This window comes from Cryptosporidium bovis (assembly GCF_009768925.1).
Source record: "Cryptosporidium bovis isolate 45015 chromosome Unknown contig_6, whole genome shotgun sequence".
NCBI lineage: Eukaryota > Apicomplexa > Conoidasida > Eucoccidiorida > Cryptosporidiidae > Cryptosporidium > Cryptosporidium bovis.
Genome location: NW_027125007.1, coordinates 23,785 through 39,704, shown reverse-complemented (window position 1 = coordinate 39,704; position 15,920 = coordinate 23,785). Strand labels below are relative to the sequence as shown.

Below are 15,920 nucleotides of genomic sequence, written 5' to 3'. Positions count from 1 at the left end.
TTATTTCTAAAAGTTATAATATTTCTTTATTGTGATCAATATTTATTTGTTTAAATTATTGCTTTGAAGCTATCTCTATACCACTTTTGATGCCTTTTTTCTCGCAAAATGTGTTAAAATAACATGACAGTAATATTAGTAATTAATAGTGAACGAAATTGCAGAGTAGTTGTGGAACTTATCACTAATCTGTTAATTAATTCATTCATAAAGCATAATTTAATTAACTGTATCTAAATACCAATTTTTTAATACAGAGATTATTTAAAATTAAACAAGTAAATTATGAGAATTGAAGTTAGGTGATTATAAAAAATAGTAAATACTTGTGTTATTTTATTATTTATACTTTCTAATTTATATGTGTGATATTGCTTTTGTTTATTTGAAATTATATTTATAATTAATTTATTTTTTAAATTGATTTATTGGTACCTCTAAACCGGTAAAGGAAGGAAAAAAATGCATGAAATGAAGGATTAAATATTAAAGGGTAATAATAATATAAATTATAAAAAATATTATTAACAAAATAGTGATGATGAAAATAACAAATATTATAAATGAAATATATATTAATATTTAACTAGTAAATTTTTGCTTGCAAGTTTAGCTACCAAATTATTACTATTAATTGACTAGTTACTATTCTTATTTACAATGTACATATTTATGGTTCTTTCTATACGAAAAGAAATTTTTATTTGTTACTCAATCCATAATTTGTCCTTGTTATTTTATCCATAATAAAATGCGAATCTTTAATTATTTGATTATTATTTATTTACATGTTTATAGAGAAAAGTAGTTATTATAAATAGAAATTTTTTTCATTGTGTAGAATCCGAATCAATCTACTATCACTAAATTAATATTTCTGAAACAAGTAAGGGAAAAACAATAATTCTATCTAATAAATATTCTGGTAAGAAGTATCAATATATATTTAATTCACTTAAAATAATTACATACGTAGATATTTAATACTAAATAAAATGAAAACAGTAAAATAATCACTTTTATATACATAGTAAATGTAGTATTATATGATAATGATTTAAAAAAATGAATCGCAATTATAAAAAAATAAATAATAACATTGTAATTGATAATTCTTATCGTCTTAATTCTATATTCATAAAATAGACAAATTATTAGTATTTTATTAAAGTGAAAGGAAAAGTTTCTAAGTTTTCTTTATGTTACGGTAATTATTTTTTTATTAGGTTGTATTAACGAAATGTATTATAGATCCAATATATATAGTTCTCAATCACCAAATTTGACATTTATAGAAATTGGTATTACGCCAAAGATGAGTTTGAATTGGCATTGTTTAAATTCGAGTGCGAGTGAGAAGATGAGGGAGAAGACTGTGAATCCAAGATTAATTGATTCTTTTCAACATTTGAATTAACATGGGACATTTTATCTTTGTTAATGTGTGAAGTTGAGTATGCATCATTATTATTATCATTGGAATTGCAGTCACAATCTATGCCACAATTGCTACAAAAGTTGTTTCCATAATTATGGTCATTTTCATTATAATTAACACTAATATTACTAATACTTTCTTTACTATTATTGTTGTTATCATTGTTATTTTTATTCAAAAGGATGTCTAAGACCCAATTTGTTGAAGATTCAACCAACAAAGCATCTTGAGGATCAAAATTAAATGAAATTTGTGAATCAGGGTTGTTAGTATTGGAGACACCAATGCAATCATTGCAGTTAGAATTAGAGTCCTCATCTGTATATCCTGTTGAATATGTTTCATATTTATTATTTATATATGAATCTTCCATATCTACTGTACCAATAGATGAATTAGAGGACAAATTGGATGAACTACTAAAGTCATAATAATCGATATTACCGTTAATATTATTATTGCTTACATTGTTTTTAATTGTATTATCATTTATGTTTCCGCAATAATAAAGCCCATTTGTTGGAGGCGTCTTTTGGTCGTAATGCGAATTGAAATAAATGCAATTTGGACTTTCCGTCGTAGTCGTCAATGGATCTTGGCAAACATCAAAACAGTTGGATCCAATAAATTTTTGTTCTTTTTTCTTTTCACTATTAACGTCTATCTCAATTTTATTGAAATTCACTTTCTCGTCTCCACCTATTTTTATCACTTCACCAACAACTATTCCTAATTCATTTTTATTTGTAACAGGTTTTCGAATGTTCGCAATTTCATCATTATTTTTATTTATAAAGCTCTTTTCATTTTCTAATTCTACTACTCCAACTTCTTTCACATCATCTGTTATTATATCGTTTCTTTGAGTATTATCAATAATATTATTTCCTATTTGTGACATTTTTTCCTCAATAAGTTGGCTACTCTTCTCAATAGGAGATTGCTGTAGATTGTACTGATTAAAATCGTCAACTACTAGGTCAGATTTATTATATATATTATTGCTAATATTACAATCACTCAAGCTTTTAATTCCGACTTCAGATCCTGTTAGTTGCGCATCTCTTTCAGTGTAATATTGCACAAAATAGTTTGAATTGGAATTTGGAGAAATATTCACTTGATTACCACTTGAATTAGTAATAGAGGTGGAGTTGTTTACATTAGATTTAATATTATTTGATATATTTAAAATTTCAGTATTTTTTATACTATCTATATCAATACCTGTTCCTAATATTTCTGAGTTTATATTACTATTAATGTTATTATTTTCGCCGAGCCTATGTCTCAGATCAACAATTCTAGAATTCAGACCATCATTAATATCCGGAATAATTGGATTATTATTATATAACGAATCATTTATATTACTCTGTTGCGCTTGCTGATAATTTAATTGCGGAATTTGTTGTAAATTTAATTGTGGTATTGTTTGTTTATTTTCAATAGAAAAATTAATAATATTACCATTGTTAATATAGTTATTAAATTCACTAATGTTATTTTCATCATTCTCAATTGCAACATTGCATTTGTTCAACCCCACTCCCAATCCCACATCATCACCTATTCCAATTCCACTACTCGAAATATTTTTTGAAGCAATATCAAGTGAAATAGGAATACAGTTGCCTTGAAATCCTCCAATACCAGAACTAATTGCATCATCAACAGAAACAGCTTCTTGTAAACACTTCTCAGTTGAGGCATAAACTATTGGTTCATTAGAACCTTCTAGATTCCTTATAACAGATGTCATTATCTTAACAAGGCTGAGCTCAATTTCGTCACCATAAACATCTTCCTCAACCGTATTTGAACAATTTAAATATTTACTAGATTGCGAGCATGGAGTAATAGGGGGAATATGTGATGAACTACATGTTAATGGTGTTGCAAAGGCGGTTGCTTCATCGCTTATATTTGGAGTAGAGACACCAAGATTACTTACAGGTGTAGTAGAGGCGCTTGTATCATTTCTGCTATTTATTCGATCAACAAATGATAAATTTTGTTGCTTTTCTTTACTATTATTAATATCTTTAAACGAACCTCTTGGATATCTTTTAAATATTGCTACAAATTGGTGTTTTGAATTGCAAAATAATATATAATCTATGAGCGATATATCACTATTTGATCCAGAAAAAGACTCAGAATCTTTTTCAAGTGCCTCTTGTATTTTATTACCCCCAAAACCAGTAATAAAGTTTTCACCCCAAAAATTAGAATCATGATCTGCATATTTTTGTTGTGGACATAATGTAGCACAAAAATAGTAGTCAGAAGTCAGGAATCCTCTAGCACACTTTAGGAATGTCGGTGATAATATTATCTTGTTGTTGTTTGGACAATATTCATATATTTTAATTCTTCCTTTAAGTTTACCTGAACTTTTAGATCTCCTAATACATTTAATATTAGGACAAAATACCCACGGCCTAGATAATTTAGTTTCATTAATTACAAATATAAACGGTCTGCCTTCTTGACGCTTTGTTTTGGACTGTAATCTAGATATTCCATCTCTGTAACTATTGAAAAAACACTTAATTATCGCAGGTTTTGAACTTCCTGTTCTTCTCATAGCCAGCGAACCCAATGAATAATTCTTCAGTACATTCGATCCATTCGCCGTACTTTTAATAATATTCATAAATAAATTCCTTATATTCAAAGGTATCTCAGATATGAAATCCACAATATAAAAGTTTCTGTCACTTGCTACATTCATGCTGTTTATGTTACTTATATATCCTGTTGCACTCTTACCAACAAATTTCATTCCATGATTTTTTACAGAAACAATTCCCTGCGATTCATCATATACTGGTTCATCTGCCATTCTTGATTTATGCGTTCCCCTCAATGTTCCCTTACCTTTTCTCTTTTTTAAGATGGTATTATTGTTACTGTGGTTTTCACCACCATTCATGTCACTATCTACATTTTCTAACACAAATTCCCCCATTGTCCTTTTAACTCCATTTTGCATACTAGTTGTGTCTCTTATATGTCTTTTATTATCTATTGTATTTATCCCTCTTTCTATCATTTCAATTCCTTCAGTTTTTGCTTTAGAAGGAATAATTTCACAATTATCCCAATAATTTGGTAACAGTGAATTATTACTTCTATAATAACCTAGGTTTTGAAACTGCTGTTGCTCTCCAATTTGAGAAAAATTACAAAGATTATTTTGTTTTTCTAAACACACAGGTAATAAGACATTATTCCCGTAGTAATAGTTGCCACCTTGATTAACAACTAAACCTATATTATTATTATTATTATCATTAGCGTTATAATTAATATCGTCATAGTAATTATCAATGTTATTGTCGTTATTAACAGAGGAAATAGAACTTGAATTTATAATATGACAATTATTTGCACTTGTGATTATATTGTTACCAGCATTATACAAATTATAAGTGGGGATATTGTTGTAATCGGGAATAATAATATTATTGTTGTTATTACTTGTAAACCTCAATTCATTACTGGTCACATCTACCCCATTTGTAAATGAATTATTAATGTTATTAACATTTGAATTTTGTATAGATAAATACGGTAGTGTAGATGGAACGTTAGAACCTGAAACACGTACATTTTGTCTATTTGCATATGATGTTAACATCGTCCCATAGTTACCAATTATCATTTGCTTATTAAAGTTAATATTATTTTTATAACCAAGGTTATTAGCATTATTAATGTCAGAATTAATTCTCACATAGCAGTAACCATTATTGTTACAAATACTATTCGTATAATTATTCATATTATTTGTTTTATATTCAATATTGCTTTCAAAACCATCTTTTCTTTTTACATTGCCATTGACATACATTACTTCTTTTATATTTTGAGAATTCTCTGTACATATATTTATCTCTTGATCAACAATATAATATGGCATAGATGCAGGAGGCAACAAAGGCTTTGATTCAAAAGTCTCTGATCTACCTCCTGTAACACACAATTGACCTTTTTCAGCACCATAAAATTCACTTGAATAATCAATAAAATTTGGAACTCTTGAATTTTGATCTATTTTCCTTATTTCATTGTCATCTCCATTTACACAAATCGAATATGGTGATGATGAAACTGTGTTTGTGGTAGAAACTGATATTGATCTCGTTTCTGTTGCCTTTAATGTTTTACTTAATGCTTCCCCTGTGGCTTCTGCAGTTGAAATAGATTTATTGTTTGTGTAAGGGGAAACTGATTGGTAATATTCACTATTTATACTTACGTTACTACTGTTATTTTGAGACAAAAATTCAGTTATAGGAGTCATATGGCAATTATTAAGATTTCCGCCATTGGTACAGCCGCCACCATATAAATTACTATCCACATCTATTGGCAATTGATTACTATTATTTTGATCTCTGTATAACAATAATTGTCGATTATATGTGTTCATAGAGTTGTTATCTATTTTAAAACTAACAAAGCTTTCGTCACAATGGTTAATTTTATCACTTATATTGCTTTTACTTACAATTACTTCACCAGTTTCTTCATCTTCGACTACATCATTTGTACTATCACTGCTGTAATAGTTAATATTTGATTTAGGATTAACAATATTCATATTTATGATATTACTTAATTTCTGATATAAATGACTAATTTTATTGTTTATTTACAATATAAACCATTATTTATTTATTGAATGTCAATTGATTTAGATAATTCCTATTAAATTACCTGTGCATAACAACAATTATTTAAAATAAGTGCTTTTATAATACAGTATTAATGATTTTAATAAGAAAAACAAAAATCTAATAATTTGGTATTTGTACTTTGACAGTTCCTGTATTTGATTTAAACAAATATTTGGATGATTTATATAAATATTATATTTGTATTTACATACAAATATATTATCTAATTATTTCTTCCCATCTCAATAAGTAAATGAATTGATATTTATTTGAATCAAAAGGCTTCTGATCTATATTTAACAATCCTCTTAATAATTTTATATGTTATTCCTGTATATTATTTATTAGGTAATTTTTTTAATGTATTTATGCCTACTAACTTATACAATTTTACTTTTTTGCCAGAGTATCAATTATTTCATATTCACACATTTTAATTTGATGTTATTATCCTTTTTTCCTCCTATTTCCTGAAGTACAGAAAATAGAAACAAATCTCTAGAATGAAGGGTAAAGTAATGTATCAGACTGATTAATAGTTTATATTTAATGAATAATAAACTGTTGAATAATATATAAATAGAATAATATATCGCTATTTTTTTGTCTTTATAACGACATTCAATTTTTTCTGTAAAAATATAAAAATTGTTAATTTATACCCTCCTTTCCCTCTTTATAAACATGTATATGCGAAATTTAAAAGGAAAATATTTTTGAAATAGTTTGGCGGCCATTTACAATTTTACTTTAAATAATATATTTCAAGTAATGAAATAACATTAATAATTACTAATAAACACAATTATAAATTACTCTAGAATTATATTCTATATTATCATATATATATATATATATATTTTATTTTTTACATTAATTTGCTGCAACGTGAATATAATATAGCAATAACGTTTCAATGTGTTTTAGTTATTAAAAACAAAATATAGAAATAACAAACAAAAAAAGTATGAATTTAATTAATACTATAATTTTGATTGTAAATATAAATCTATAAAACTTATAAAAAGTGTATGTCAACAGAAGTAAAATAATAATATCATATTAAGAGAATGTATTCGTCGTTTACATTTTGATTTCACACTTTTTTTATGATAATTTTAGAAATGAAACAATCAAGGATAAATTTCACTTCCAAAAGTGAGAATTAATTATATTTTTGCACTTTTCTGTTATCACTTATCTCTTTTTGAAAAAAAGGAAAAAAGTTTTGTGCATGTTAAATTTACAATACGACTTGATTTTATTATTACGTTATGTTTTATCTATTGATTAATATATTCATCTATATCGATTTATATTGTTTTTTATTTGTTATTTTAATTTTGGGTTAAGTAATATATACACTTGTTATAGCGCTAACATTTTATCATTAAATATAGATGCCATATTTCATTGCTTTTTGGTTTTTCAATATATCGATATTAATATATTAACGAAATAGCCAAAATTTTAACTTTAAATCAATTAATTATTATCAAGAAATAATAATAAACGATAATAGTTATGTGGAAGGTGGTATTAAAGATAACAATATAAATAAAAACAGGTTAAAAGCTGTTTAGATTGTTTTGTAAGCACATTGAGGATAAGATGACAGATAATAACAATAATAACGGTCACATGACTGGCTATGAAGCTATCGATGCAGACATAGTTGAGAACAACAAAGCTCATTGTAAAAATTCTGTAACAGAAGATATAAAGAAGGGTATAAATAATAGTAATACAGAAGAATCTTGTAACTGTGATGAATACGACAGTTTAAAAAATAATGAAAGTGATATAGAGGGTTTTGAATTTGTAAAAGAAGATAATAGTGAAGAAAAGGATAGTTATACTGATTACAGTGAAGATGGTGACAATGAGGAAGAAACAAGAAAGGTACTACCTGAAAGGTCATCTAGAGGTAAAAGATACAGTCAATTGATAGGTGAGGAAGAAGAAAAGGACGCAAAATTTTGGGGACATGACACGTGGGAAGAAGACGAAAATGATAGTGGATGGTCATCAGAGGATGAAAAAATAGAGCTTGAAATATTGGGCGGTGTGGATTCAGATTATACAGATAGTAGTGACAACGAAGATAAATCAGATGACGGTAAAGAAGAGGAAGAAGAAGAAATAGCAAGAGCAGAAGCAGAGGATTATGAGTACAATTCAATAGACAAAAAATGGTCTAATAAAAAAAACAAATATTTAAGTAAAGGAAAATATGAAGATCCATCATTATTTTTAAAGTCTGCTCAAAAGGATATATTAAAAAAAGTAAGGGATAAATTAAAAAATAAAAAGAAAAGAAAAAACAGTGATAACATTGAAAAGAGACTACAAAAAACAATCGAACCAAGAACAATATCTGTAAGGGCTTCTACATTGAAGAAAAAACGAAATTTAGAAGAAATTATAAAAAAGAGAGAGGAAGCAAGGTCAATAAATACTTTAAAAAGAAAGCAATTGTTAGATGAAAATTATATTGAAAATGATGTTAATAATGATAAAAATAATGGTAAAATTAACAAAAACTACTATAAAAAACAAAAGATTAACAACTATACTGGCCATTTATCACAGGAAGATAGATTAAAAGCATGTAAAGAGATAGAGAAAATAAATATCGAAAGTCTGTCGCAATTAGAGGCTATAGAAGAGCATAAAAGATACTTAGATAATACATCCTCAAGTATTAGAAAGCAATTCCAATCAGGGCCTTTAAGCGTATATATATCATGGTCATCCTATCTTTTAATGGATTTTGAAAAACATAAAGCAGATGAAATACTTAAAAGTGATGAATACTGTAGAGAAATCATTATATATACTGATGGAAATATTCCAATAAGATCAAATCAAAATGAATTAACACAAGATAAAGAAAATAATAGGCTATGCTGTATATATGGTACCCCTGCGAAATACTTAGATCCATTAACAAACAAATATTTTTGTAACGTTCAAGCCTTTAGAGCCATAAGAAAAGATTACTATGCTAATTCATATAAAGATTTTATCAATGAGATGAATGAAGTTGAAAGATTAATTAAATATAATAAGAATGAAATAAATTCTAGTGAGAATTTGTCTTAATAACGTTATGCTGTATATAATTAAAAGAAAAAATATTTAAATTCATAGATTATTATTCAATTATATAGAAGAAAGGACCGTATTTAACTACTTGTTTCTTTAATTTATTTGATAAATAAATAACTAATTTTTACACACTATTATAACCATTTATATTATTTTTTTGTTTATATTTTAATGATCATATGGTGGCATATTATGCTTTATCCACTAATAATTGAAAATTTTAACGCGTGGTAGAATATCCACTGTATTTTGTAGAATTAAATGCTTTAATATTTTATCATTAGTTCCTTGAAATCTATTCTATAAATAGAAAAATAATTGCATCAATTTAAAACAAAACTTTCTAATACATATATCTTCCCGTCATATTTATTATATCAAGTCTTTTGCTAGAGTCAGTTTTTGCGGTACTATTTTTTGTTTCTATTTTCTTAAAAAACTAGTCAAAACAGGTGGTGTCATAAAAAAATCAAACTCAATGAGTACTGAAAATGATAACGAATCAATTATCTCAGGACAAGAAGATGTTGTTGAGGAAGAATTAGTATTTGTAGATTTACCAGAACTTTCAAGATTTGAAATTTTCGATGGAATGAAAACAACTATTGAGAATTTGGTGAGTTTTACTCCATTAAAATATCTATTTTAGATCTCTTATATCTATTTAACCATTTTTATATATTTTTAATTAATAAATTATGCATCCAAAATACCACAGTCATACAACGAATCAAAAAAAATAATGAAATTCGAATTAAATATAGAATCTAAAGAAAATATAAGTGAGGATGAGTTAATAAAGTTTAAATTTCAAGGAAATAGCCTCAAAACAGTAGGAACTTGCATGTTCTTTAATATTAATAATGAACATGAAAATCACACTCCCTTTAAACAATCATATTCTTACAATGATAATATAGAAATAAATAATAGTAATAATATAGATAAAATGAATGAGAAGACTACATCAAAAATAGAATATATCGGAAAATGTAATAGTGTTATCCAAGCATTTATCCAAGATTGATTTATTTGACATCATATCACTTTAAATATAATAGACTTATAACTAAAAAAAAATGTATACTTATAAGAGAAATACAAATAGAAATATATCATTAATGTAATACATCCGTCAAATATAATTATTCACGTATTTAGTATTCGTCCTGTATTTCATCTATTTTTCATTTGTAATTATTATAACTTGTTATTTTACTTTGCTTATATAACTATATCTATTATATTGTCTTTTTATCTAAAAATCCAACAAGTGAGGTTCTAATTTTTTGGAATGAAGTTACTCCTCTATCTATCCATTCATCTGATGATTTTGGGAGAGAAGGAATGTAATTTTTTCTTTCTGAATATTTAATATAATCATCTGCTGATTTTATTCCCCATCCTAGTCCTGTGCCAAATCCAACACCAAATGTAAATCTTCTCAACATGGGAGATTTAAATACAAATGAACCTATTGTACCACCAATGATCGATCCAAACATTGCATAAACTCCTGTACTTACAATAAATCTTTTGTATAGTTCAGGAGACTGATGACTTAGCCTTGTTTGCAACCTTGAGCATTCATTTATAACATTTGAGTTATTTAATTGAGAATTCTTGTCAGAAACCTTCGACATACCCAACATATTATTTATTTTTTTTATTGTGCCATATAATTTTATGTATATTACTTTATTATTGAAGTATTTATATTATAAATTAAACCTTGATATAGCATAAATATCAATTATATTTAATTCATTCCACAATTACCACAATAAGTGAAGGCTATACAATATGGCAATCGTAGTAATTCAAAAGAATAAAATACTAAATTCTAAATTAATAACTGACTAAACCTCAGTATTTAGCCACACAAAGTTTGATTTCTTATTATTTTTTTATTAACTTGTACTTTAATTATTAAAAATCCTTTCCCTCATTTACTTTAAATAAATATTACATTATGTTGTTTGGGGAGAACCCGCCTCCTTATTTTATTAATGTTCCTTTTAATTTACGTGTCACAGGTTTCCACGGAAAGGTATTAAAAGAAGTAAATTTATATTTTCCCTAATAAAGTTAGTAACCAAACGGGACAAAAAAATTGAAAAAAAAACTGATATTAACTAATAGAATTGATTAGAGTAACGTTGTGGGGTAGTACAGTATCTAATATATACTTCTAAGAGCATCTATTACACATGACATTTACAAAATTAAAAAGGAAAAAACAATCAAATTAAAATTCAGAAAATAACTTCAGTAGTACTGATTAAGTAACTTTATACATTGGTTTCTATAGTGTTGTTGTAATATAAAAGCTGAAGGTCACTGTGAAAATAATATATGAGTAATACTGTTAGTGAGTCGACTAATTTTGATAGGTTAAATCAAATAAAGAATTCAGTAAACTCTGATAATATTAGTAGAGATGAAGGAACAGATGATAGTTTTTTGTCATATTTTTTAAATTATGAAAAAGCAAAAATTGTATCAAATTACTTTGAACTTTCATGTTTGGAATATTTACAAACAAATTCATCTTTTTATTCAAACTTGGACAATGATTTTAGCAACGTTAAAACTAAAATAGATATAGACATAAATAATAAAGTAAAACCATTATTTTTGATAATGAGTTATTGGAAACTACTATGGTGTCTAACTATAAATGAGCTCATAGGGGAGGTACTAAGATATAAAATTGAAACGGGAAGATCGTTTCATATTGAAGGAAAAGATGAAATTAGCAAATACTTGTCGATTCCAGAACTTACTGAAGGTGAGGTATCTAGATATATAATGGCATATTCACCAATATTTAGAGTAGTGTTAGGTGTGCTAAGGTGGCTAAGATGGGAATCAAGAGTGAATCCGGAAAAACAAAATGATGTACTTGTAAAAGATACATATTTTACTGATTATCAAGAATCAAGAATATTAAATAAAAGTAAAAATGGTCAGAAGAGATTTTACCATTTAGATTGGGGCATATCATCAGAGATCAAAGTAGATGATATATCAAAAAAAGATAGTAATAATATAGAGGAGGTATTCAGGATATCATACTTATTACTTAGAAAAGGTTGTAGAATGCAACTAGATACATTTTTACAAGAAAACGCAAGAGCAAATTGGATTATATGTTTGATTGATGGAATGGATGCATACTTAAACAGTGAAAAATACAATGATTACTATGTTGATTTATCTTGCTTTTTAGATATATTACCTAAAGTTGATGATATGTGGTTAAATGAAAATGAGGATGAAAATGAATTGATTTTTGGTGTTAACGATAATGAAAATAATGGTACGAGTTACTCTATGCAACAAATAAATAAGGATTTGGCTTTAAATGATACATTATTCAAGGAATCATTTGAATTCCTGGACTTGATTGAGAGAAGCCTCATATTTCCGTCAATAGAAGAAACATGTAATCATGATATGAATGAGAACAAAAAAAATAGCGACTGTCATATCAATAATTGCTCATATTCATCTATTATAGAAGGAAACGTAAATAGAATAATTCTCTATCATTTTTTGAAAAATATAGTTAGTCATGATGTTTGCAGTAATACAAGTTCTAGTAATATTGGTAACTGGGAAAAAACATTTTACTCATTACTTTGTGGTGAATTTAACAATTTATACAATAATTCAAAAGATGATTATGATAAATTATTTGCCTTGTTTAATACAAAGAAAATTAACATATTTAATAATTGGTCAGATTTCCTAGAAAATAATACTCAAAAAGGAAGAAATGGCGTATTCAGAGGTAAATATTACCCATCGAATAGTATTTTTAAATCAATATATAATAGGGTTAAATTAATGACTAAAAATATTCATTGTGACATTAAAAGTGATTATATTACTGATGACTTTGACGATATGCAAGAATTTGTAAATATTGATAATTTCCAAAGGAGTTATAATTTTGATCATAATTCTATTCATGATAACAAAGATGAATATAATGAAAAAGAATCGCGTATTTACTACAATGATCATTATAAAAATATAATCAAAGATATGGTCGAAGCTGAAAGGCAATCTGTTGATTCATTAATAGATTCAATGTCGTATATTAACGTAAATAAGGAGAATTCTATTGATTGTTTATTTTTTAACATATACGTTGAAGTTATAAATTCATTCCTAAATCCAGTTGAATATAACATTAAATTTATGGATTCACTTAAGAGTCTTTTGAAATTTATTTCAAATAGTGCCTTTGAAATGAACAAAACTCTGTCACAAGATCTATCATATACAGGATCTATAAGAGCATTTTTAGCACAAATTATTGTTTCAAATATTGAAATTATGAATTCATTATCTAAAAATAATAACAGTATTAATAATTATAAGGTCCATTTTTTTGATGAGTATTTGATTTGTAGTTATGATGACAACAATAACGATAAAAATGACGACAGTAACTATTATTTAAATATCCCAAGTTTTGAATTAAACGTATTTTCAACTGTAAAATATCCATTTTTGTCTATACCAGAATCGTTTATAGATGGTTTCATTTCTCAATATTTAAATTATATAATTGAAAGTAAGAAAGATTATGAAGCATTGGATATGTTTTTGTTAATGTTAGAATATACATCTTTGGAATGTAGAATCTCATATATTAGAGAGATTATATTAAGAAATAAAAATCATCTTAATTTGACAAATTTTCAAAGAATTATCTATAATTTAGTCACTCAATTTCCATCAGAAACTATCGAAGTAACATTTGATTTTATTGAAATTGACGTATATAATAGGTTGATTGAAAATAAAGTGATAACTAATTTCTCAGAGAGTGAAAATGATAGTATTTCAAATGATTCTGACATAATTATTCTGGAAATTGAGTTTGTAATATTAATACTAGGTACTATATTTCAATTTTTAATTATCAGACAGGAGTATACTCCATCTATTGATACAATATATAAGGTTGTTAAAAAAATTAATGATTTGAATTACAAAAAAAATAATAATGTATTATCTAAATCATTATTACTACTAGAGAACGATATTGTAAATGAAAATCAATGTAATCAAACTATATATGAAGTTGTTGTAGGCATTTTTATATTAAGTGAAATTAGCAATCTATCACAATTATTGTTTACATTAGAAACATTGAGCTTAATAGGCAACAAAGGAAATTTGGAATCCATTCAAAATACTCCGCAATTACTTACTTTAAAAAGGACAAATACTTGTTTAAGTGAATTCATTATACCTATGGTACTAGAGCCTATAGTCATACGATTATTTACTGTCATTGCATCTAATATTGATAAAATTGAACCCAAATATACAAATTATAAAATTAATCAAATACTAAAACTAAACAATTTTTTGCAAGCTATCAACTGGGAGGATAACATTGTTTACCTTGCTTCTATTTCAGGATATATTAAAATTAACAACTTGTTAGTTACATTCTTTCCTTTAAAGAATATTATTTCACAAATCAATTACTTCAAAGCATTAAGTTTAATTAAAAACTATCAAGATTTAATTGAAGATTTTAAAAATAACGTGGATAATATTGTTGAATACAATTATAACATCAATGATAATGTTCATTATTATAACCAGCAAATATTCAAGAGTGATAATAACTTTGAAACTAAAAATTATAATGGTACTGATAATTCACCGAAAGGCAATATATTGACTTCACCATTAACAATAAGTAATTTATCATCTAGTAGACATAATTCCCAAAGAAGGAGTTCATTGCAATTAAGTAATATTGAGAAACAAATTAATTCTATTGAATGTAAAATAAACGATAAAATTAAAGACATTGAGTGTATGCTTAAGAACTGGTTAATTTCTATTCCAGATAATACCATACTTGATAATTCTGATGTAGATCAAGACAAAACCAATAAGGAAATAAGTTGTAATAAGTTTGCAAATGAATCGACAGTAAATCCATGTAAATTGTTTTTTGGTTATTGCCATTTTCCCAATGAATTTAATTTTAAAAGCAACTTAAATAATGTTCAATATAAAAGTTGCCAATCTCTTCTTGAAACTTCAAGATCCGTGAACATAAAGAGACTTATTGACCAATTGGTTTTTACAATTATATTTCATCATGATGTCATCTGTTACTACACAAACAAGTTGGAATTAATCAATAATTCCCGTAAATCATTAAATAGCATTGAAAATGACAACACAAAAACAATTGACTGTTCATTAATATTCCTAGATAAACTTTTGAAGTTTATTGATAATAGTGATTGGATTCAAAAACAAATTACAAGAACAAATAGTATTAAGTAATATTTATATCCTCATTAATATCCAAATATAAGTAGTTTTTTTCTTAAATTAAGGTCATTTTTTTGTTTTTTTTTGAATAAATTCATTTTGTATTTATTTTGACTATTATTAACTCTTATTTTTTTAGTTGCTAAAATAATTTCAATATTAAGTATCAATTAAATGCTTAAGGTATGAGGGGGCCTCTGTTTTTTAATCTTTTTAAAATTATTTAAAAGGGAAGAAATAAGTTAAAATCACTCATTAAAATAAATATAGAAATTTTTATAGGTTGAATAACTGAATATTATATACATTTATTTAGTTTTTCACTTTCAATAAAAAATGTTTATTTCTATCTTTATGTATAA

At 25.8% G+C, this 15,920-nt stretch overlaps 5 protein-coding genes across 5 annotated transcripts; 3 read left to right on the top strand and 2 right to left on the bottom strand.

The window, feature by feature from the left end:
* Window positions 1–1,304: 1,304 nt before the first annotated feature.
* Window positions 1,305–6,050, bottom strand: FG379_003125 (uncharacterized protein; the record flags this gene model as incomplete). The annotated part of the gene is made up of 1 exon (XM_067328783.1): window positions 1,305–6,050. The coding sequence occupies one exon, from the start codon at window positions 6,048–6,050 to the stop codon at window positions 1,305–1,307; it is 4,746 nt and encodes a 1,581-aa protein (XP_067184923.1).
* A 1,687-nt stretch (window positions 6,051–7,737) lies between these two features.
* FG379_003114 (uncharacterized protein) lies at window positions 7,738–9,231 on the top strand (the record flags this gene model as incomplete). Its single annotated transcript, XM_067328772.1, has 1 exon — window positions 7,738–9,231. The coding sequence occupies one exon, from the start codon at window positions 7,738–7,740 to the stop codon at window positions 9,229–9,231; it is 1,494 nt and encodes a 497-aa protein (XP_067184912.1).
* A 748-nt stretch (window positions 9,232–9,979) lies between these two features.
* FG379_003103 (uncharacterized protein) lies at window positions 9,980–10,264 on the top strand (the record flags this gene model as incomplete). Its single annotated transcript, XM_067328761.1, has 1 exon — window positions 9,980–10,264. One exon carries the CDS (start codon window positions 9,980–9,982, stop codon window positions 10,262–10,264), a length of 285 nt encoding a protein of 94 aa, XP_067184901.1.
* Window positions 10,265–10,478: 214 nt separating this feature from the next.
* Window positions 10,479–10,889, bottom strand: FG379_003092 (uncharacterized protein; the record flags this gene model as incomplete). Its single annotated transcript, XM_067328750.1, has 1 exon — window positions 10,479–10,889. One exon carries the CDS (start codon window positions 10,887–10,889, stop codon window positions 10,479–10,481), a length of 411 nt encoding a protein of 136 aa, XP_067184890.1.
* Window positions 10,890–11,592: 703 nt separating this feature from the next.
* Window positions 11,593–15,570, top strand: FG379_003081 (uncharacterized protein; the record flags this gene model as incomplete). Its single annotated transcript, XM_067328739.1, has 1 exon — window positions 11,593–15,570. One exon carries the CDS (start codon window positions 11,593–11,595, stop codon window positions 15,568–15,570), a length of 3,978 nt encoding a protein of 1,325 aa, XP_067184879.1.
* Between the last annotated feature and the right edge of the window lie 350 nt (window positions 15,571–15,920).